The sequence below is a fragment of the Aspergillus pseudotamarii genome (genome assembly GCF_009193445.1).
Source record: "Aspergillus pseudotamarii strain CBS 117625 unplaced genomic scaffold BDV38scaffold_121, whole genome shotgun sequence".
NCBI classification, from domain to species: Eukaryota; Fungi; Ascomycota; class Eurotiomycetes; order Eurotiales; family Aspergillaceae; genus Aspergillus; species Aspergillus pseudotamarii.
The window spans coordinates 1295-24334 of record NW_022475135.1 but is presented as its reverse complement, the minus strand read 5'-3'; the positions used below and the strand labels follow the sequence as shown (position 1 = coordinate 24334).

The 23040-nt window shown below is 44.1% G+C and overlaps 8 protein-coding genes across 8 annotated transcripts; 5 read left to right on the top strand and 3 right to left on the bottom strand.

The window, feature by feature from the left end:
- Window positions 1-2392: 2392 nt before the first annotated feature.
- Window positions 2393-3215, top strand: BDV38DRAFT_30322 (uncharacterized protein). Its single transcript, XM_032063139.1, has 2 exons — window positions 2393-2658; window positions 2793-3215. Exons 1-2 carry the CDS (start codon window positions 2424-2426, stop codon window positions 2984-2986), a joined length of 429 nt encoding a protein of 142 aa, XP_031907262.1. The 5' UTR covers window positions 2393-2423; the 3' UTR covers window positions 2987-3215.
- A 1779-nt stretch (window positions 3216-4994) lies between these two features.
- On the bottom strand, window positions 4995-8391 carry BDV38DRAFT_30272 (V-type ATPase subunit a family protein). The gene is made up of 5 exons (XM_032063138.1): window positions 8054-8391; window positions 7759-7988; window positions 7601-7679; window positions 6071-7530; window positions 4995-6024 (listed from the first exon to the last, which is right to left on the bottom strand). The coding sequence occupies exons 2-5, from the start codon at window positions 7882-7884 to the stop codon at window positions 5122-5124; spliced, it is 2568 nt and encodes an 855-aa protein (XP_031907261.1). The 5' UTR covers window positions 7885-7988; window positions 8054-8391; the 3' UTR covers window positions 4995-5121.
- A 143-nt stretch (window positions 8392-8534) lies between these two features.
- BDV38DRAFT_265130 (SBDS family protein) lies at window positions 8535-10358 on the top strand. The gene is made up of 3 exons (XM_032056332.1): window positions 8535-9370; window positions 9495-9618; window positions 9718-10358. Exons 1-3 carry the CDS (start codon window positions 9207-9209, stop codon window positions 9772-9774), a joined length of 345 nt encoding a protein of 114 aa, XP_031907260.1. The 5' UTR covers window positions 8535-9206; the 3' UTR covers window positions 9775-10358.
- BDV38DRAFT_30243 (F0F1 ATP synthase subunit alpha) lies at window positions 10357-12494 on the top strand. Its single transcript, XM_032063137.1, has one exon. It carries the CDS (start codon window positions 10473-10475, stop codon window positions 12132-12134), a length of 1662 nt encoding a protein of 553 aa, XP_031907259.1. The 5' UTR covers window positions 10357-10472; the 3' UTR covers window positions 12135-12494.
- Window positions 12495-15770: 3276 nt separating this feature from the next.
- BDV38DRAFT_30191 (uncharacterized protein) lies at window positions 15771-16951 on the top strand. The gene is made up of 3 exons (XM_032063136.1): window positions 15771-16097; window positions 16156-16702; window positions 16770-16951. The coding sequence occupies exons 1-2, from the start codon at window positions 15867-15869 to the stop codon at window positions 16633-16635; spliced, it is 711 nt and encodes a 236-aa protein (XP_031907258.1). The 5' UTR covers window positions 15771-15866; the 3' UTR covers window positions 16636-16702; window positions 16770-16951.
- Window positions 16952-18993: 2042 nt separating this feature from the next.
- Window positions 18994-19481, top strand: BDV38DRAFT_276146 (uncharacterized protein; the record flags this gene model as incomplete). Its single annotated transcript, XM_032058161.1, has 3 exons — window positions 18994-19029; window positions 19087-19170; window positions 19218-19481. 3 exons carry the CDS (start codon window positions 18994-18996, stop codon window positions 19479-19481), a joined length of 384 nt encoding a protein of 127 aa, XP_031907257.1.
- BDV38DRAFT_265122 (uncharacterized protein) lies at window positions 19271-20130 on the bottom strand (the record flags this gene model as incomplete). The annotated part of the gene is made up of 2 exons (XM_032056331.1): window positions 19914-20130; window positions 19271-19892 (listed from the first exon to the last, which is right to left on the bottom strand). Coding segments are annotated over exons 1-2 (245 nt in total), but the record flags the coding sequence as incomplete, so codon positions are not given.
- Window positions 20131-21632: 1502 nt separating this feature from the next.
- BDV38DRAFT_290610 (uncharacterized protein) lies at window positions 21633-22562 on the bottom strand (the record flags this gene model as incomplete). The annotated part of the gene is made up of 2 exons (XM_032061521.1): window positions 21633-22091; window positions 22158-22562. 2 exons carry the CDS (start codon window positions 22560-22562, stop codon window positions 21633-21635), a joined length of 864 nt encoding a protein of 287 aa, XP_031907255.1.
- Between the last annotated feature and the right edge of the window lie 478 nt (window positions 22563-23040).

Sequence of the window (23040 nt, the reverse complement as noted above, 5' to 3'; positions counted from 1 at the left end):
CTTTGGCACTCGCCGTCCGGTAGAATGTGAATTATTTATGTGGGTCTCGCTCTGTATCGCAGGGAGATCAAAGTTAAAATACAAATCTAACGATTGCAAAAGGTGATAGGACGGAATATTCGGACTTGAGTCTGTTGATCTAGGATATTTCTACCACATTTATTCAGTTGAGGAACCACGCCGCAACTGTGCGCTAATGAAAATAATGGATCCATCAGAATAAGACATGTATTGTGGACTATCCGTCGTTCAACCACATTATGTCCCATATATAAGCTATACCAGTCTCAATCGGAAGGATAGTCAATTTTAGAAGCTTTTCTAGGGTCGATAATCAAACCAAAATTTTCAAGGGCAAAAAGGCTAGCACAGACCTTGACAAGGCCCTCATTCTGCTTCTGCCTTGTAACGGTACTGTATAAAACTGAATTGCTATAGTTGTGGTAGCGTATGTATTGCACAAAAGAAGGGAGGTAAGGTAGAAGAAAGCAGCCACCACCACATTTGTATCCGTAGGACTATTAAGTTTCTCAAAACTAAACATCAATTTGTAAATTGGCGCCTTTTAATATTGATTCTCCAAGCCTTCTGGAACTGCTATTCGGGGTCAAATTAAGGCTGGCTAACAGTGCGCCAGTGGCCTTACCCAGCGAACAAGCTCGAAGATGATCACTAAGGGAATAATGATCGCAAATTTACCATGGCCTCTTGGAGTGAGGGAACGCCTTGTATATTTCCTCGGAGTCTCTTGACAGCTTCATCAGTGCCATCATACAAAATGCAGACTAACTGTAAAAGAATTTGGTAGGTGTCCAATGCATCTCTCTGTGCTTTTAGCAAGGTTTCCTTGCGGCGTTTGTCCTTCGAGAAATCAAATACGCACTCAGAACCCGAGGCTGTACATCCCTGACAAGGCGTCGTACCGGTGCACTGTTAGTTGTCAGAAACCTGAAAAGAGAAGGAAAGGAACATATAATCACCTTTGCACGTTTCCTTTGGCAGGTCGTGCAAGCCGTAGTTTGTCGCCTTCGCTTCAAGACAGTACCGAAATTAGAGTCTCGTTGAGGGTCTTCCTGTATTGAGGTTTTAGGAAGTAAGAGTCTTGCTGAGTTTCCAGTATTTCTGGACATACCTAAGAATTATAGGAAAATAAAAGCTTGGCAGAAGTGGGTTGAAAAGTTATACACTGTTCCTTCTAGCTGACCAAGTTATTATATAGTGTTGCCTCTCTCCCGCAACTTATTTTCTTCTGCTTGCTTCTTTCTGTTTCCTTGCTTAATCATATAATCTCACTGACATCATAACTAGTGATCGTAGAGTTCAATCTATGTTTAGCATATTACATAAGAAGGAAATCCATAGCGTGAATAAACGGGTGGCCGAATAGTGAGAGACGCTTTACAAGAGTAACTTAGAATTTTGAAATAGAAAATAGCAACATATGACAAGAGTCAGGCAGATGAAAATATTGTATCAAATTTCCTCGGGCAGTGGAAGGAGTCTCATTTAAAAATTAGATTAACAAATATGACAAATTCAATCAGCAAATTAAAGCTCAGTAGCGTGAAATCCATACCATTAACCTTTTCCTGAGGCTAGCTGACGTCATTTTCTGAAAGGCTGATCTGCTATCCTAGGTCAGCTAGAAAATTGAGCCAAGGATGAGTTTGAACTCTTTGAGTTGAGCGCAAATCCCAGATGCCATGGGCAAGCCAGAGTACGAGTTCAATAGCTAAAGCTTTGCAACCTCGCTCAAGCCTGTTTACAATCACCTCGTACATCTCATTGTCAACTACCGAAATGCTGTCATCACCAGGTCGTGAAAACCTTAGCACTGCCTCAGCTTTTCAAAAGGCTCTGGATCATTATCCTGGTCGCTAGTTTAGGCATCTCTATGTACTTGGCTTAAATTTAATCTCCTTGTGCAACAAACTTAGTTGATCAATGCTCATAAAGCCCTGTCAGATGCGCGTCATACTAGAAATATTGCGTCCGGATTCCATGGTTATCATATTATGTAGGTCTCAAGACAGAGGCAATACAGGATCATACTGAATAAAATACTAGCTCTTTGATACCCACCAGTCTGAGCCTCATCGGATATTACGCACTGACCCTATAAGCCAGTATTTCCTCTCTTAGTGAGAAATACTTGCTTTTTTAAAGTATGGATATATTATACATAGAGATCATATTCTCACTCAACCTTGAGTGTAGTTAGCTAGCAGCACGCAGGTCACCTTAGCAAGACCTTTTCCAGTTAATATTACCGTACCCTTGGAGGCAGTTACCTATTAAACTGAATAGAAAGATGCCATCTGGCTCACAAACCTTTTGCCACAGTTAGTAAATATAAGACGCCTGATTCTTTGGAAACAAAATCTCTACCCTCCGACTACATCTAACCTACATGATCGTCCTTTATGGCTCTTGTTGCTTTCAAAAAAGGATTACTGTTGAACATGCATATCATACGTCGATTATATCTGACACCAAGGTGCCGCCAGATCAAATCCACTTCCTCAAACTCTAGCGCTTCGATCACCACATCGATTCACCGTTATGCTAGCTCCAAAGATAGAACAACTCAGAATGGAGAATCAAACAGTAATGACTTGGTCGAAGATAAAGTAATTGAGAAAGACGTCAAAAACCAAGGTTAGTGACTAGGCATCCGAAGAAAGCGCACAAAATATCGAATAAGCGGTCAATCTATAATGGTAGAGGCAAAAATCATGAAACATTTTGAACACAGACTTCAAGTTGGCTAACAGTCATGGAAAAAAAAAAAGGATCCTTATCTAAAAACCCTTCACATCAGACGTCCGCAGAACCCAAAAGCACAGAAGGACAGCAGAAATACTATAGCCTTAAGAATTATCGAGAGGGGCCTAACACCGAAAGTGGTGAATTAGGCAGTAAACGTGATGAGGAAGGAGTTAAAGCACATAATAAGGATATGAAAGATAGGCATGACAGGTATTAGTTCTTGTCACAGTGAGACTCAAGGGTACTTACAAGATCCGACCGGGTAATGATTTACATCATTGAGAGCCCTGGCCGTAAGGATGAAATATATTATTCTTATCTTGCAATCGTAACTTTAGCAATTCTAAATGCAGTCCAGAAGAATGCATAAGGAGATGTGAGCAAGATGTACTTAAAATGTGCACTGAGTATCAGAAAGATAACAACAATCGCAACTATAATTATTTGATCCGCCAATTTTGTATTGCCCACCACTAGCTTATCGGCCATCGTTCTCCAACAGTTTAATCTTGGTGTTCAATTCCGTGACGCGTGGATACAACTCGAGAACCTTTGTTTGTAGATCCTGTTGTCCACAGTACCGTGCCCACGAATGGCAACAATATTTGTCAGCCCTCTGTTTCAAAACAAAAACTAAAAAGCTGGCTCTATCGCCCCAAGGTGGTAGCATAGTGGTCCAGCGCGGCCGGGTCACATCATGCGACACACATTACTACGTTGCGGAAAAGGAGGAAGGGGTCATGTCAAAACTTAATAAACCTTGTACGCACAATGATATCAATTTCGCTCGGTACTTTATATCTTGTGAACGTGTAATGGTACATGGATACAACGGCTGTCACAGACCCAATGGAGAAACCGAGTAAGCTAACTGAATGCATCAGCCAACCGCGAAAAAAAAGGAGCCTCCGTAGGTGAGCCCACCTCCACCCTAAGGTGCTATTAATTAATGCCGGCATTGATCACGTCATCAAGCTCAAGTTCTTCTTTGTGTTAAGAAGATGTGCCCGAAAGGCGAATAAGTCGAAGCAGGACAAATTTGTGGTCTAAACTTCCTAAGTAGATACGGACGATGTGCAAAGAGTATTGTAGGAAACCAGTTATATATAGCTTTTGTTGAGTGGTGCAAATAAAGCATCCGTAATCATTAATGAAAGTAAAGGGCCTCTCCCGGTAAGCCACTAAAGCCAGGAAAGAGAAAGTATAAATTATATTTTACCACGGTGCAAAAGGAACATTACTTTCTTTTACTACAACTATGCGTGAATCGTGTAGATACTTTAAGACCATGTGATCCTATCATTATCGTTTATTCTAGCCACTCCAGAAGTTCATATGATGTCCAAAATACGATATCCAAATATGTCACCGATTAGCTAATTGTCTCTGGACATTAGGGGCAGAAGGTACCGGTGGTCAATTTCTGATCCTTTCCTCCTAATAAGCACCTCATGAAGAAAGCCTCAATAATTTCTGTGTTCACCTCCATTGCACACTAGAATGTGTCTGAACTGGTATTACTCTTTGTATATTCACACTGATGCTCTGGGGGATAAATTATACACACATTTCCGTTTGACACATCACAATGGACTTAAACTCGATAGCTACTAGACACCCATTGAGACTTAGAATGCATTGAAAAACAACTAAAGCGACAGGGCACGTAACTTAATTATGACTTACCACATTGGATCGAACCGTGGATATTGACTGAGACGAGCCTACATTGACCGTAATACGAGTGCACGATCTTTCAGCACAGATTTTTCCACTTAACCGAACCCGAATGGTAAAGTAATATCAGTTATATTCAAAGAACGATACACTAATGTCTGCGCCGCAAGATTGCAGCCTGAATCTTGTTCTTTATCAACAGACTCGAATGTCCTTTTGTCGCGTTTCTTTTCTCTTGATTTTTCTTTTCCCTTTTCTTTTACGTAGAACAAAACAGAGTCTCATAAGTGTAACCACGGTAACACATGAACCTAACTTGATATCTCTGAGCTCATTGGGTATAGCGGTTGGGGCGGCGATCATTGCTGACTGGTATGATATTAGAAATGACAAGAGATTTCAAAGCTCTATTTCTGGCTAGTGAACCTGGCGCTGCTTTGCTAGACCCTAATTTGACTATGCAAACGCTCCATTTAATCTGTCTTCCCATTCCCCTAACTACTGGCAAATGGTGTCAATGCCTTTGCATATATTCAGATCCTTTGTTTCGCTTATGTTTTGGAACGTATTGCCAAAAGTCTTGAACATGGGTCACATAGATTGAAAGCTTTGTTTTACGGCACACTGACTTTTGTTTGCTCGACTGTTAATCTAACTCGAAATGAGTCATCTTAACTAGTATATGCCTGAATCCTCAGCGAGCAATCTCTTGAAGTCAAAAGGAGTGAATGGCGTCCCTCCACCAATAAAATGCTTGCTCATAGCTTCGATCCAGTGGAGACGGAGAGAGTGCAACATTGCGCTAGAACCCTCCATCACACACAAGATGCATATGGTTATGGTGAACCACAGATAGAATGTAACAATGATCATAATCACACGGCTGGTAAATGATTCAATTTTGAAAGCACCGCCGATTGTTCTGTCCCACAATACGATTGAAAGCTGCTGGTGAGCTAGAGAGAGGGCCCACAGACGGAGATAGGATGCGGTGTGAGAAATGGAATTCAAGCAGAATTCAATGGTATGGATAACTTGGTAGATCATGAGGTCGTCGAAATTAAAGACAAAACACTCTTCCTCAGCTATGCTTTGAGCACTCAGAGCGGCGCTCTCATTCTCGTCAGCTATGTGATCGCGAGATCCGGAGACATGCTCGCCTAGAAACCTGTCCTCCCCCAGTACGCTCTCTCTGGACCGCTCTTCAAAGGCCCTGCGACCAACAGTTCTGGCATTGTTATTCTCCCAGCGGAGATAGAGTGGCTTGAAGAAAAGCATAATAGGTATCTGAATAAAAGCCAGAAACAATAGAATAACTTGAACGACTGCCTGGCCCTCATAAAGCTGCTCTTGAACTTTGCCAGGAGACAAAAGCATAGAGATCAACATATTCAGAAGGTTCGGCGGGGACTGTTCACGGGATTCCCAATCAACAGACCACTTGTAGAGGACCGTAAAGGCAAGGTAACCAAAAATTGATTGAAAGAAGATCATTTCTGGGATAAAGTTACCTATAATATCGACCTTCTGGCGGAAGTGATGGGCGTTCACATATTGTAAGCAGAGTGCGTATGTCATCTAAGAGTGTTATTATATTGTCTATTGGAAGACATACAGCACGCACATGCATCCAACCCAGCAGAATACTCATCTTCATTTTCATACTGTTAGTAAAAAGAAGATAATTCTCGGCGTCATGCCAGTTCCAGTCCACTCCAAATGGAAACCGATAGCCGTCCCTTAGCGAAGCCTCGATCGTTTCGCTTGGTCGTATGTTGTCAGGCCACTTCCACTGGCTCGGGAAGAAAGTGAACGACTTTGAAAAAACATCGTTGTAAAGCAAACCAGTGTATATGGAGAAAAGACCCATCATTAGCAGGGTATAGCGGCCGTAGAAGGCCATCTGAACCAATTCGTCCAGCTGTGATTTCTTCAGCGTCCCCTCCCAGCAGATCATAGCAGTGGCAGCGATGGTTATCAATGCACCATGGCCAACGTCTCCGAACATAACTGCAAACATGAAGGGAAAGGTAACAGCTGTATACAACCCGGGATTAGACTCTTCATATTTTGGAATATTGTACGCATTGACAATGTTCTGGAAGCCATCAGTGAACTTATTTGTTCTGACAAAGGTGGGTGGAGTATTATTCGTTCTGACCCGATTGACAATTGTAGGCACAGTCAATCCAGCGCGATCATTAACGTCCCGCAAAGCCATCTTGATTGATGGAAGCGAGCTAGTAGGACACCATGCCTCTGCGATATGTGTCGTTCTGGCCTGGTCATAGGTGAATTGATTCAGCGTGTCATATATGGCCCTCTCTTTCTTGATAATAGTCATCCAAGCCGTCAGAAAAGGGGCAATCTGTGTCAGTTCTGCATGAAGCATATTTTTTGTCCTTTCCACCACATTCCTCGTATCATTCAATCTGGTGCTTACTTCATGCATCTGTTCCCTTCGTAGGTCATAGTCCTCATCGACACTATACAGAGAAGCACCGAGAGATTTAGAAATCTGTCGGATCTTCGCAGTAATGGATTTGCCATGTGCAAGGATCATGAATGCACTTTTGTGGATCTCCTCGTTGTTGGTTGGGTCGACAATAGGCACAAGGATATCGGACTGATTCATATAGAGGTTACCACGGAGTGTTCGCCAAAGGGTGCGTTGGAGTAACCCCATCCTAGTTCGTGGTATCATTCCAGCAATAATTCCGATGCTCATATCCTGGAGCCTATGCGGGACCCCAACATCGTTCAGGCGAGCCTGCTGCTCAATGTCGCGCAGCAAGGGAGTTTCAGCATTGCTAAGTGACCGATATATCTCTTCTCCATGGCCCTGAGCATGTTCAAAATAGCTACCAGCTGTTGATAGCACCCAGTGCCATTCGACCAGCTCTAACTCACGTCTCACTAGGTTCTCGTAGCTCTCGCTCAAGGAAGATATCTGCTGCTCCAGACACTGAATGCGGCCCATGAGCTCGTCAATCTCTGATGTCAGATTAGCTGCCGATGTATCTGAGCATTCAGATGAAGGTTGTAATGTAATATCTGCTTTATCTAGCTGTGAACGGATGTAATCTATCGTAGGTAGTCAATTCAGACTCGCGGATCAAAACGCAGCAGCTTGTCCAAGATTCAAATAACCTACGCAGTTGTCTCTCAACCTCATTCAGGCGAAGGATGTCTCCAGTGAAAGTCCTTTTTAAAGCATTGCTATCTTGATTAAGCTATGTGAGGTCCATCATCAGCCTCCTTGCGGGGTATGGAGTGGGCCGTCTTAATCTCAGCGTCAGATCTTCGACTCACATCCCTGAACTGAACTTGACCAAGTTCACCAAGAGCCTTAACAACCTCACGTCCATTTTCGTTAGCAATATAGAGCTGGATTAAGCTCATATCAACTGAGCGAAAGAAAGTGTCTTTGGGAGCCATGGTATAAGGGAAAGTTGAAGCAGTGTCTTTCAACTACCAGGACATAAAAACCTCAGGGATTCTGAAAATAGACAACAAAGAGCGAGGAGGCCCCTTATTCATTCCTAGAGCAATAGATATGACATAAGTGAAATGTCCAAGGTGATGAAGACGACATAAATGCGATTACCAAGTGTGCATGACGTGATCTTAGTGTCTGAGATTATATCATCCCATTTGGCTTAAATCAGATGTCGACGATAATATGACGTCAGCGCACCGCATAACCTCCCTTTTTTCTGTATCCCAATACATATTTTACAACAAAATCATCGGCCAAAAATTCCCGGCATCGGTGTCATTCAACCAAAATGATATATTTACCACCGTTATGATGATGGCTATGAAACGTTAAGACTGCAGATTAAATACTCACCTAACCATGCCTAAAAAAGGAAAAAAATAAAGTATATCAATCATTCAAAGATTGCCACCCTTGTTGAATATGGTGTATATTAGGTATTAAACTTTATATGGCTTTAGTTCATCTGAATGATGTCACTTGTCGTCAACCGTAAAATACCGCTAGCTACGGATTTGACCTACATTATATATATGATTAAGAAGCTGCCTGCCTTGCCGATAGTTAGCTGACCTACGCTCAGTATTTTGGTCACGTAGGCTACTGAATAGGAAGAATCAGTCTTGAATTTGCCGTCAATTAGACCCTTTTAGTTTTAGGCCTAGATCACTAGGTAATACCGAATATCATTATCTTAATATTTGTATTCCTTTCTCTGTGCCAAGGGCAAACGTGGTTGCTCTGACATTACAAATTTTCTCTTCAGACCCAGATTTAATGATAAATCAAACCCAACTGCTACGATAGTCACAACATATTTTACTAGCTGATCACGATCGAGAAAGCGGTGTTTGTTCGCCACAATATAGCATATATTTGCCAATGACAGAAGGAGCAATAACCTAGCCAGTTGTATTTTTGCTATATAGGCAGATGAAAAGAAATATGGCAATGGTTGAGAGTTCAGACACTCTGGACCGTGGTACTCCCTGCTACCACCAGGTGGATGTGATAGTCTGTGCAAGGAGGCGAGGCCTTCCAAGACCCTACAATAGAAAGTGTTTTGCCCGTCATGATGACGGGGGAGGAGGATATGGTGGCGTCTCCTCTCTTCGTATCGCCACCATTTTTACCTGTCGGAAACTCAAGATATTGCAGAGATATACAGTTTGCGTGGTTTTATAAGAAAACTCCCGTCTAATCTTGGTCAAATTAGCGATCAGCAAGCATAGCACAGACAACCGAACCAAAATCATTCAAAATGACCCGAGGGAATACCAGGCAATCTAAGGTTTTCTACAAAGGACTGACTGAAGATTTCGTCATCATGGTTGAGGATGTCACTGCCGTGCAGAACTGGAGAAGAGACCACTCCGTTCCTCTTGCGCAGGTGCTGGACGGATGGAAGATATTTACTTCTCGTCAGTGAGTATTCGGCCCTGTGTATTTTTATTCTCAGAAATTATGTCGTTTCAAGAAAACGCATCGGTTAGGTGGGTCTACTGAGCAGAAGAAATTAACTATTGCTCCACATCTGCGATGTGGCTAGACATGGGCCTCAAGGGATTCATAATGAAGCTAGCAGAGCTACGCTTGAACGCGAGTTCGGGACGTCAAATTACAATGACGTTATCTCAAGGATATTAAACGAAGGAGAAATCCAGGAGAATATTGTCCGTAATGTCCTCTATCCAGATCCTACTATGTTCAATTTTCTATCGCAAAGTCTTTCCTATATGTCAGCATCTGGCTAACCATTGGTGAGAGCACAGAACACTGAAAGACAGGGCATAAGAAATGAATCACAAGGGCCCCGGGGGATCCACTGAGAGTTTAAAGGGAAGATATCTGAGTAGTAATTTACATAAGTGTTATGTTGCCAAGGCAGAAAATTCTTGAAAAGTTGGATATGTGGTTGGCTTATTGTTCCGTCTTTTTATTTGCCGCTTAACATCTAAAGAGTTCCATTCGTTGTATTTTCAATGCATAGGCGTCGAATTCTTTGTGAGTTATCACATTGCAGGAATTCTCCATGATATACCTCCTTCATACAGGTGTAGTGTGCCATATACCCTTTAGTTCTATATTCACAACTATGAAAAGAATGGTAAAACTCACTTCAAACATATACGTTTCATACTGTGTTTCCTTGTTAAAAGCCTCCGAGACGAGGTTACATGAGGTTCTTATACTTCCCAGAAGTAAAACCTCGAACATCATCAGATCATGGAAAACTATCATCGACCTTTTGCTTTATACTCTTAATTCATCCATGCAGTACGGCGCTGGCTCATAGGATACGCTGCTTGTCAGGAGTTCTTTCAGATCTTCAACAACATTCGAACAAAAACTGTTCCCCTGTCTGAACAGACAAGTACACCAACCATGGTACAATTGTAGGTATTGAATGAGCATCTGATTGACCATCATAATTACGTCATCGACCATGAAGAATATTAAGGTGTTGGTGGGCTCCACATGTTCCGTTCAGGCCGTTTCATTCAGCTTGATTTTTTGATATTTAGGTATGTTAAAATATACTTTGCAATTAGTTAGTCGGCCGACTGCAGCTACCTTGATTCTTGGACGGAAATCCATCCCCAAACCTACAGTTGTCCGGGTCTTTGTTCGGAAGCAACATTATTCCTCTGCCAGTAATGCAACAGATACATTCACCGAAGTATCCTCGCTGCTACAGCAGAGGGTACATGGTGTCAGAGGGCCACCTAACCTTGCTGAAACTGGCCATGTCTTGTCTGTTTGTGACGGTATTGTTCGCGCCCACGGGCTGAGAAATGTCCAAGCTGAAGAACTTGTTGAGTTTGAATCTGGAGTGAATGGAATGTGTATGAATCTGGAAGCTGCTCATGTTAGTATCGTGCTTTTTGGTTCTGATCGTCTCGTTAAACAAGGTGAGGCCGTTTGGCGAACCGGTGAAATTGTTGATGCTCCCGTTGGTCCTAAGATGCTTGGACGGGTTGTTGATGCATTAGGAAACCCTATTGATGGAAGGGGGCCCATTGAGACCACCGAAAGGAGTCGTGCTCAACTTAAGGCTCCCGGCATCTTGCCTCGCCGCTCCGTCAATCAACCTGTTCAGACAGGCCTGAAGGCGATTGATGCTATGGTACCTATTGGTAGAGGCCAACGTGAACTGATAATTGGTGATCGACAGACTGGAAAGACTGCTATTGCCCTGGACACTATTTTAAATCAGCGGAGATGGAACAACTCGAATGACGAGTCAAAGAAATTGTACTGCGTTTACGTAGCTATCGGACAGAAGCGGTCCACGGTAGCTCAATTTGTCAAGATCCTGGAAGAAAATGATGCTCTGAAATATTCTATCATTGTCGCTGCCACGGCATCTGAAGCTGCTCCGCTACAATATATTGCTCCGTTCTCTGGCTGCGCTATGGGTGAGTGGTTTCGCGACAATGGTCGACACGCCATTATCATCTATGATGATTTGTCGAAGCATGCAGTCGCCTACCGTCAGATGTCACTATTACTTCGTCGCCCCCCTGGACGTGAAGCCTACCCAGGAGACGTTTTTTACCTTCATTCTCGCCTCTTGGAGCGTGCAGCAAAGATGAGCGATAAGCATGGCGGCGGTTCTCTCACTGCTCTTCCCATCATCGAGACACAAGGCGGCGATGTGTCAGCGTACATCCCTACAAATGTTATCTCGATCACAGATGGTCAGATATATTTAGAACCCGAACTCTTCTATAGGGGCATTCGGCCTGCTATTAATGTTGGGCTTTCCGTTTCTCGGGTTGGCTCCGCAGCTCAACTCGGGCCCATGAAACAAGTTGCTCGCTCACTCAAGCTCTACCTAGCACAGTACCGCGAGATTGCTGCGTTTTCTCAATTTGGATCAGACCTTGATGCTGCCACCAAGCAAACTCTCAGACGTGGTGAGCATCTGACAGAGCTGCTGAAGCAAAAGCAGTACGCTCCGATGGCTGTCAATGAAATGGTGCCCTTGCTATATGCTGGGATCAACGGTCTTATCGACGGAATTCCTGTTAGTCAGATCCAACGCTGGGAAGCTAACGTGCTCGCCCATTTCAAGTATTCTGAGCCTGAGCTGCTTTCCAGGATCGAAAAGGACGGCATTTTAAGCCATGAGCTAGAAACACAAATCAAGGAAAAAATTATGGCATTCAACAGAGTTTTCTCATAAGTTAGCCAATCATTCCCGATTGACCTGGTTCGATTCAAATCCATGCTGTCATTTTGTCATACCTGCACGGACACCATTAATGCTCGACCACATTATGCAATGGTGCAAGCACGGCGGTCGGGGGGATATTTATAGAATCGCAGCGAATAAAGTGGTCGTTGGGGAGCCGATTCTGGCTCCCCTTAGCTGTGGTTGTGCAACAAAGGAGCCCTGCGGCACCATCACGAGTAAAAAGGAACTGCCAAGCACCAGGAACGGGCTGAGACCAACGAGAGCTGGGTGTGGCGGTAGAGGCTGTCGACCGTGGGTTTAAGCAGAGGTTGTGCCAAGACCGTCGCCCATTAGTGAGACACCAAAAACGGCCGCAGAAGTAGCCCTTTTCGGCCGCCGCCTAACAGGTCTTGGACAAGGCGTTGAGTTGAGAAAGCACAGGAGAGATCATTCATTATGAAAGCAGAGAAAATGAAGTCACTTTAGTTATGGCGTGTCGTAGGGATCTCAGCACCCTATATACAAAGATTCTCTATTCCCTATCATAAAATTCGAGTGTATGAGACAATCGCCAGGCGATTTTGCTATGGATAATCAGCCGTGGCGGTCCGTGAAGGTGAGTAACCCTCAGGGCCGCAAATAAAGTTACCAAATCTGTTAACCATGGCATACCGTAGGATCGACGCTCCCTTATGTCAAGAAAACCCGCAGGGCATTATAGCTTCTGTAGATGTCGATAGGATACCGTGGAGTCTATGATAAGTGTGGACCTTCATGGGGTCAACGTTTCCCCGGGGCTGGAGCGACCGCAGGTTGTGATAAATTTGGTAGAAACGTGGCGTCCCACAAGGGGAAAACATTCCTGCGGATATTATTTTCAAAGGGTGCATTTAAGTCTATCAAAGAGTGGCTCTACATAGGGTTGAACGGTCCATAGGCTTGAAATGCCCGTAGGGTGTTCGCGAATATGTAAAAATGTGGCTTGCCATACGGCCTATATCTCCATGCGCCTAAATTAACCCAGGGGGGTTAAACAGTTCCTCGGAATTGTGGTGTTCCACAGGGCTAGAAGCCCCATACGTCCCCACCTCCCCTAAGGTGTTCATGGTTGCGTGGAAGTGTGGTTCTCCGCGAGGACTAGCCATCCGCATGCCAAGATTCCTCGTGGGGCGCTTATTATGTTGCACTACATGGCGCTTCACGGGGAGAAATTTCCCATAAGGCCGAAACTGTCACAGGGTATGCAGGAATCGTAAAAGTGTGGTTCGCCACGGGAAAGCATGGCCCGCCAGATGGTCTCGAATGCCGTTTGCCTATAATCACCGCAAGGAACTCTATATTTGGAACGATTATGGCTCCCGGCAAGGTATGAAATGAATTTAGTTTAGTGTGGTGTACCAGAAGGCCCAAAATATCCTATGGTTCGACTCGCTTGCCTTCATATCTTATCAGGCAATAACTACATAAAAGGCTTCACTTTCCATTGTATATTATGGCGTCCCACATGACTTATCGTACATAGGTTTAGCCGATACCCAAAGGCATACCATGTTTTGCCAAGCTATGGCTAGCTTTTAGGGTGAGTGCTGTCAGTGAACACACTACCCAGTAATTTACCTGGAAGATTTACGTGGGCCAAAGAGCTTTTTCTAAAGTTCAATGGCAATTGGGGTCCAACAGAAATCGCACTTTAGTTAATAATGTGGATAGCCTAGTCGATCATTGTAGGTGGAGGCAGGGTTTTAGTTACTAATGAGGTATTCTCAAAGGGACGGAAAGCAGCCCCACTACAATGAGAGACTAGGAGTCCCAACATTACCTTTCTTATTCTTTTCTAGGATCATATAATAGTAGTGATTTGTGATGCACTGTCAATTTCCAAGTCGCGACGCTGTATACTTCTAAGTATATCCCAACGCCTTTTAATATCACATTGCTTCGGCTTAACATATATAATACATCGTATTAACGCTCAACTGTTGGAATGGCACATGAATTAAATATCTTGCCGTTCACATTGTACTATGTAAGCACCACGGCAGTGAACAATAGTTAATCTTGACCGCTCAGGCGTTGCCCCATCGCACACTGCCACGGTAGTGTGAAGCAGGATTCGCTGAACTAGCAATCAAGGCCGAACAGAACAAGAAGGATGCCTGGGGACTGATATTGAGGTAGAAGTAGGGTCTAGAGTTAATATGAAAGACAACACGCGAGATATTAGGATTACCATACAGAACCATTGAAAAATTGCGCACGGGGAACACGGAAGAATGTATTCGTATACAGGTGAGGCGCATGTTAGTCACGTGATTTTCCGGGATATTTTGGCTGATTAGTGGCTTTGGGATCAAGGAAAATTATTGGCGCGTAGTCTAGCCTACATTTAGTTTTTGCAACAGGAAGACGGCAGTGGGCGGGAAATGTTTGATGTGAGCTCTTCGACGGCAGTCCTACACTGGGCGGAGGTCTCGCTTCGACCTCGACCACAATATTTGTCTGGTATCAATGTGACTGATATTTTCTATAGACGATTTAGAATAGAACTTCCTTGCGTAATGTGTTACGATACGACCATATACTTACCAACTATCCACAGGTTACACTTCTAGCCGTTATAGGTAGAAGCTAAGCATGACTTTGTCGTTATTTCTGCTTGGGTGCTTTTCTCTGGCTCCTTCCATGGCGTTCGCCTGAACTCACACGGCGTTCATTGCATCGTAAATTACGCCCACATCTAGCGTACTATCCGGCACACTAATTGTTTTCCGTCCTCCTCTCTACCGTTTGTCTCATTTCAATACGTAACTACGCTGAGATATGTCTTAAGACCCAAGGAAATTTCTCCTCTGCCAGCAGTGGTCGCACGTTACCTATGGAGCTGGCCGCAGTCCAATAGTGTTCTGTCCTACTGATAAACCTTCAGTCGCTGTGTCCCGTAAGTGGGGTAACACGACAGAGAATACCCTGAGCTTTACTCCATACGTCAATGAGTTATGAATTCTTCATGCTTTTGCAGACCGTGGCGCTGAGGAGCCTGAGGCACTAGTTCATCGTCGGCCCTCAGCTTTCTGGCATCAATCACCGTCAAGCATGCTTGTGTAAATTGAAAGGCTCAGCAGAGAAGATTTATTCACAGCATTGTCCCATGGGTTTGACATAGGTGGGTACAAGGAGGGAATACGATAACTACATGAGCGGATCCCTGTCATACAGAACCGTGGAATCCCGCGCCAAGTATTTGGCTTGCAAAGCACTGGCACTTTACAGGTCCCTTCAGTAGGACAGTTTATTAGACTGTAGTCGTCTCCGTAGTCAAAAGTCAATCACTGGCCGAGGAAAAGCTTCATTGTTCCGAAGCTGACCACCACTTAGCCAGATAAGCCAGGCATGACGAAAAGGAGCCGAGCGTCATGGTTACGGAGGGTTCAGGACTCGCACTTAGCTGCAATTTTAACTAGTTATATGTATTCAAGTCGAATAGTCAGCGGGTACTTCTTAGAATAGAGTTCCAAAGGAACCGTCGGATAGAACCACTGTTCCAATGCCTAGTGACTCTAGCTTTTGAGATCACATGGTCCCGCCACTGTCGTCATGCATAGTTTCACCTTGGAGGCTCTCCTCTGCCTCCAGAACCCCATGATTAAAGGTGTGGAAAAAGTATCCCTTAATTTCCGCTTACTATACATCTATTTCCATATTGGTTCTATTCCTTAAATCATATCATCTCACATTATTAGGATGGAATTCTACCCTGCAGAAAGCATTATCCAGGTTGACCAAACTGATGAATGGTCAATGGAATACCCACTCCTTACATGTGGAAACAGGTCGGGATCTGGCCTTACGCCTTCTGAAAGCAACTGGGCAGCATTCACTACTGAGTTGCAAAATACGGACTCTCCACCTATCGAGTACGGTAGCGTTGATATGACAAAGGAGGTTTTGCATGATCCTTACATACCATTCAATGTAAGATTCGATCGACTGTCCACTGAATGCTCTACCTACGGGCCTAACACATAAACAGACGCAGTTTGGAGAACCATTAAAGCCTGTTATCGAAGGTTGCGTCATGATGGACACTTCACAGCAGTTAAAGCCGAAGCTTTTACTTGGGTCTCTCACTCCTATGGCTAATTCGGAATCTTCATCCGCGCCTTCTATAAGATCGAAGCCAGTTGCAAAACAGCTATTATCACAAGACACTTCCGTACAGCATAGGCGCCGATCTACACACTCCGGTAATAAAGATGATCCAACAATCCACATTCTGCGGAAAATAAGGCACAATCAAGTTGAAAAGCGCTACCGAGCAGATCTAGATGCTAGATTCAAGCAACTCGATGATGCCACCAGACAAGGAACTGCAGCTGCAGGTTCTGATGCTAAGTCTGCGAAGGGCAGGAGACCGGGTAGGAAGGCATCGATTCTACAGAATGCATCTGATCGTATTATAAGTCTTCAGACTAAGCTCAAAACATTGCAGACGGAGATAGAAGCTTTGTGAAGTTGTATTCTGGATCATTATCTACTTCCTGGACAAGGATGGCCCTGACTTTCATTCAACGACAGCCGTAAGTGTCGCGCCCCCTTTGCTTTTTTTAGTCGTATCATAACGACTAACACTGTCATCCGGAGCAGATGTGATGAATGACTTCAAAACGTAATGCTGCAACATGCTGAAATACACACCTTTGTTTGGAACTCCAGCGTTGGGATCCATATCGACATGCATCGCCTTTGTTTGGGCTCCACCCGCCCAGAAGCAGTTGAGACGGTTCGGATGATCACTGGGGCAATCTATTAATCCCCGTCAAGCTCTACATGGTCGAAGAATCTTTTGTCATCCCCCGTGTACGTGGCCTACAAGAGCTTATTCAAAAGCGGAAGAAGATTCGAGACAAGAAAAAACGTTCAAATGGAAACGACCACCAAGAATTCTAGCAAGTCTCTGGTGAACGGCAGCATCTGAAGAAGGTTAGGGACGACAAGAAGCTGTCATATCACCATCATCGGGCACGGAAACGTGCGAAGAGATCTCATGATAAGTATATCCGTGCAAACCAGAGCTATCAACGTGTATGCGCGGATTGCAGAATGACAAGCAACGGCAGCGGCAGGGCTGATACAGGAGAATCAAGAAGGTTATAGGAATGAGTATCCGGCGATCGATAGCGAACGGCAGCTTGCTGGCAAGATGGTGGACAAGGAAGTGACGTCAGCCGCACTATCCAAGTACACTTTCGAAGGATGTTGGACAAAGGCCTGTCAGTCGACCCCTGATCCATGAATAGAATAGGTCAATGTATTCTTAACAATCAGAAAAAGGTTTATAGAACAAAGCCACCGGAATAAATCCATTGAAATCATTGGACACATGTCTAAGGATAGCTTGGGTATGGGCCTCTCATCAGAAGTATTAGCTACCTGGGAGGGCAATATCAGTAAATAAGAAATAGGATAATCCTTTATCAGTCACAGAAATAGTTCCACGTGGAGCCAGGATAATGAGCTGTCGAAAGATATATTAGACTCCCGATGAGTGCGACTTAACATATTGACAGAGGCTAAAAAGAATATAGTAGGATGACTCTTGTAATTGCAGATATCCAATATTGAACATTTCTCTATCCACCGCCTGTTGTTACTGATGACCTGCTGCATACGGAATGACTAACCAGATTACCATATGAATTGTGGTATTTGGGTTCAGCATATATCTTCCATTCCACCATATAGATGGACTCGCTGCAATATGTATCAAAGGACGTCAGTTGCGTGAAAAGAGTATCCCAGGTGTGTTCCGGTTGCGTTTCATGTGCGCCTCAAGAAGCCGTCTTCTGGCACAGCAACACATCTGCCTGTAATCTCGTACTTATGCTGACGGAGAGATCCACCGACGGGGAGAATTACTGGTTGAATCATTGCTTCACTATCAGTCCCTAAGATCCTGAAATGCAATATTACAGTAAATCAAAGAAGCAGAATCCAAAGAAGATAAGACCATCGGACCGGTACTATTGGAGTCATTTTGACCCAGGCCTCGGGGTAGTAAGATACTGTGTAGTACAACAGAGGCCCACTGGAACCCAGTTAGCCAATTGGGCCCACTTCGCTTAAATACGTACTAAACTTTCTTGCCTCCCGTAAGACTACTAGGCAGCAATTAATGTGCACAGATGTAGTGCCTGTGGTGAGGCTAGAATATTCTCTGCTATTCCATAAAATTATTGTGCACGGCTATCTAGGGGCCGTGGGATTGTTATACGGCAGGGACTGAGGGTCTATTAGATTGCTTACTAAGAGCCGACGATTAACGTATTTCACTAGTGAGCGCCGCACACCAACGAGCGCCGCACCTCCACTCCGATTTCTGCCTGCGGGCCAATTACTAGAGTCTTCTTCACCAAAACAACTGCATTTCTATATATAAATTAATTACTAAGTGGTTTAGGACATCTAACTCTTATGTATCCAAAGGCCATGAGCGTTGGCAAAATGACGAGGTACCTAAGTCCATGGGAACTATAATTATGACCTAATTTATGTATCATATTCCTAATAGTTACACCTTACTTGTACGATACGGTGACTAATCTATACAAGTGTTCTAAAAATGCTTTTCTGTCTTTCAGGCCCCGACATGTGACCTCCCATATTTAACTCTAAAGGGGTTAATACTCTATGGATGGGAAGGCAAGTGATCAAATGATGACATGATGATTCGGTTGGGCGGCTCTCATCCATAGGGCTAACACTGGCATTTATATTAAGTGGCAATAAATATAGTTCAACATCTTAATATGCATCATTCTTTGTTCTTCACTATTAACGAAAATAACCTATGTACGTGACAAAAATCATAATGGAAGCAAAAGAGGATAAGGAAACCCATTCGCAGGTTAGACGATTCACCAGCATCATTAAGATATAGCGCACTGGGCCAATATGTTACTAGACTCTCTCCGAAGATGAGAAACGCCGCCTCCGTCTTTATGATCGGCTGCCTCATGGAGGAGGACTGCTCAGACAGCAGTCTAGAGTATGTTTCTGATAAGGCAGCTCAAGGCAGCTACTGACAAGTGAAAGGAACGGAGGTACTTTGATTCGGGTGATTTGGCTCTCTCTACAGCCGATAGAGTGACTGATGAAGGTGCAATTCAAACCGGCACAGCCCATCCTATACGTGACAGCATTTCTCGCCCTTATGCCCCGGTTCCCAACGCCACTAATGCCAAAAAAGATGCAAACAAAGGCTTTAGTGGCAAGAAACCCCAAATTCCAGAAATGATAGATAGCCCTCTGCACCAACAAATCAACAATGCGAATAGGAAGATGCAGAAACCAGAATGAACAGTTTAGGATGGATGCTTTTCTGACATTTGTTTCAGTTTGATTTCAATTCAGAAAAACCTTATGTGATACCCATGTCCGGTTTGGTAGAAAGAGACCACATGTTTAGTTACAGCAATTTTATACCACTATTGTCGTTTCTGCTGGGGTATCACTTTTACCCAGATATAATCATGTCGAGCTTACTACCAAATGGAAATATTTTCCCGCTAGGACAGTGATACAAAGACGTTCAATATAAAAAATCGGTGCCACCCACCAGGCCATTCTCAGGGTTTCTACCACGCGTGAAACTACTCGAGCAGCAGTACTATTCCCCCACTATGATCTCCATGCTATCTCCCAAAAGGCTAATACAAGTGAGGAATGCGCCCGCTCTTCACGCTTGCATCGTTCATGGTCAAAACTTTCCTAGGACCAGTTTCGGGAAACCCATGTGTTAAATTATAGCTTGCGGTAGCTGCTTCCTGAGGTAGAGTACAAGTGACGTTAAGCACTATCGCTGCTGTTCTTGGGACTATTAAGTCTGGTGTCATAACTGTCCCTAGCTGAACTCTCGTATATAGGCTCATAGCATTGCTGTACTCATTTAATGCTGTTGGGGAGCGGCGCATAGTCGTCATTACTTGAAGTCTTTGCTTGTGTGATACTCGATTCGCACTTATTCGTTGTTATCATCGATCACTAGGGAATTCTAGTCATCGGGGTAAGTCGTATCTAACCAAGATAGCTAACTGGTCGCAGAGTCCTTGGATGGATACCCGGGCGTAACAGCGGCCGCCCACCCTTGGGGTGCTTTCACGCTCCCAAATAAGCGTTTGTAAGTACGTAGCCTTCTAATTGTACGTTCGTGACAGTCAACAAAAATCAACCATCTGGGCCGCTGTGAGTTCACCGGTTGTCATTATCATATTGGCGGCCTCTATCTTTGATGCACCAAGATTAGGTGTCATTTCTGCCGTTAGATCGTTTCGGGAGAACAAGCATGATTGACAGATCATCACCAGGGAGGGGTATGGAGGTGTAGGGCCATATGGTATTGTATTAGCAAAACATACAGTACGATAATATTACTGTAATAATATGCATGAGTACGATACAATACCTTCACCAAGGATCGGGGTATTCCATAAGAGGTTAGGGCTTTCTTGGCATAGGGTTGGGAAACAATGAAAGGATACAAGACCCGGGCGCCGGTTTTGAATTTTAGTGTATCTAGAGATCCCTCAGAGCTGTAACGAGAGAGAACCGAGGAGTGTAAACGTTTAGAGTGTAGTTAAAGGAGATGGTGTACTTCAAAAGAAAAGACGGGTGCCGACGCGGGATTGGATGGCGGACCGACGAGGCATGAATCCTCAGCTTCCAGGCCCCGGGGCGGGCAGGAAGCCGTTCCCAACCCTCCGCCGACCATCCTCTCTCTCCAAATCCGCAACTCCCGCCACTCCACACGAGCGACCTACTCTCCTCAGCCTCCTTATCCGACCCCAAATATAACTTTCCCTCTAAATACTCAACCAACCTATGCATCGGTCCTTCGGCATCCTGCCACAACCTCACCTCAATTGATTTCTAAACCCCGAGAACCTATCATACATACCAGACCTATACTCACAATGGAAGATCTTCACCACCGATTTCACAATAAACCGTCACCGTTCCAGCTCGAGACAAAGGCAAGGAAACGCTCAGCTCTAACTCGTAACAAAACCCTATCAGCAACAAAGTCATTGTCCAGATTCTTGACTTCAGCATTACCTGCATTATCGCGGTTCTTATCTGAGATGCAGCCAAAATCGGACATCTGTTGTCCGTCTCATTCGCAAATTCATTACAGCCGCGCCATGAGGGCAGCCTAATACCGCAAACGGTAACAAGGCCACGACAGGCTTTACCAGGTGAGGCTCAAAGTTCACCGTTCAGGAAGTTTGGAACAATCTCAGGGATCAATTAGCATGTATTTAGAAAGTAGTTGTAGCCTGCATATCGCTTTTTGATGCGAGGGGTCAGGGTAAATGAAATCAACCAACCAACCAACCAACTAGTGTATCTAGAAGGATACCTCCTTAATGCTGAACAATCTCCTGAAACTCTCTTGTGCTCCTTTCCATACGCAGCGGATAAATAGGCCAAGCCACAGGGGTGCACTTACGGCTAGCAACGCCAGCGTGAAGGATATACATGAACTGAAGTTACGGCTGAGGCTTCATATTCAAGATACCTTGTGCGTTGAAATCTCCACTCCTTTTCCTCACTCGCCATAAGATAATGAATTCGATCAACCTGCATTAACCTCAGCTGCCGCCGCTGGTAGTAGTCACCATCCAGTTCCTGGAGTTTATATCTCCTATATTCGTCTTTTTGGGTATCGATCCTCCTCCTTCTCTCAACCTTGCGCCTTTGGGCGATCTTGAATGCCTCCCAGTGTCTTTTACGACCTTCCTCCGTGGCTTTGCTTTTACGTTTTACTGATGTAGGCTTAATTTGCGGCTTCTTTACGCTCTCCAAAATTTTCTCGCGTTGCAGCAATAGTGGCCCATCGTCAAGTGAAATAGTGCTCTTGTGATACGTTGCTTTCGTTTGCGACTGGGCGGTATAAGGACACCATTTAACCTGAGTTAAACAGAAGGTTAGCAATTACTGACAAGTCAGCCAATGTGACTTTTACAAAGCTCTTACCTCATGAATGTCGAACTCTGATGCTACGAGTCTGATGATAGACTGCAGCCAACTACTTAGGTTCTCTTTCTTTTCTTGGAGTATTCTCAGTCTGGTTTCATCCGGTGATTGATGGTGAGCCACGGCGTTTCGTATCTGCCTGCACTGATCAAGCAGGGTTTTGAAGTATTTCAGGGATTTCTTAATTAAAGTCTGGCGAAGCTTTTCATTGGGAATGGAACATGCATGTTGCAGCGTGTCGATTATCGTCGGCAGGTCGACAGCTTGATGCCAACAGAAACCCCTCTCTTCAATACCTTCTGGGTCAACAATTTCTAATAAAACAAAACCTAAAAATTCTAACTTATCGTTCCAGTCAGAAAGACGTTTGTGCGACTCAATGTATACTGCTGCTGCTGAAGACATATTGCTTGTAGGAACACTGGTATTAATACCACTCACTTCATCGTATTAAATAAAATATTAGCAGGATGACCCTAATAATAAAGGATGTATAGAATTTGTTGTCGTCATGTTGTGATCATGACCCAGACTTTGATAACAGATGTATAATCAGCAGCATATCTTGTAGAAAAGACATTCATTGGTGTTCCTATGTGAACTTGACTCAAGAATAGTCCCGGCTCTACAAAGATTATATTAATATAAATGATTGCATGAAACTTTACTGTCTAATATAAGGATTATTAATACTTGGGAGAGCTAGCTTCCCCGTTACTAGGTAAAGCCGATCCTTAAAACGAAAAAGTATTTTCACCTTTGATTTCGTAAGCTTAGCTAGATGGATACGATCGCTCTCTGTGGGGTTTGCGGTACGGAATGGGGTCGCAACCAACCAGTGGAGATTAGACCGGGTTGTGCGACCCCGAATCAGCTTGCAGAC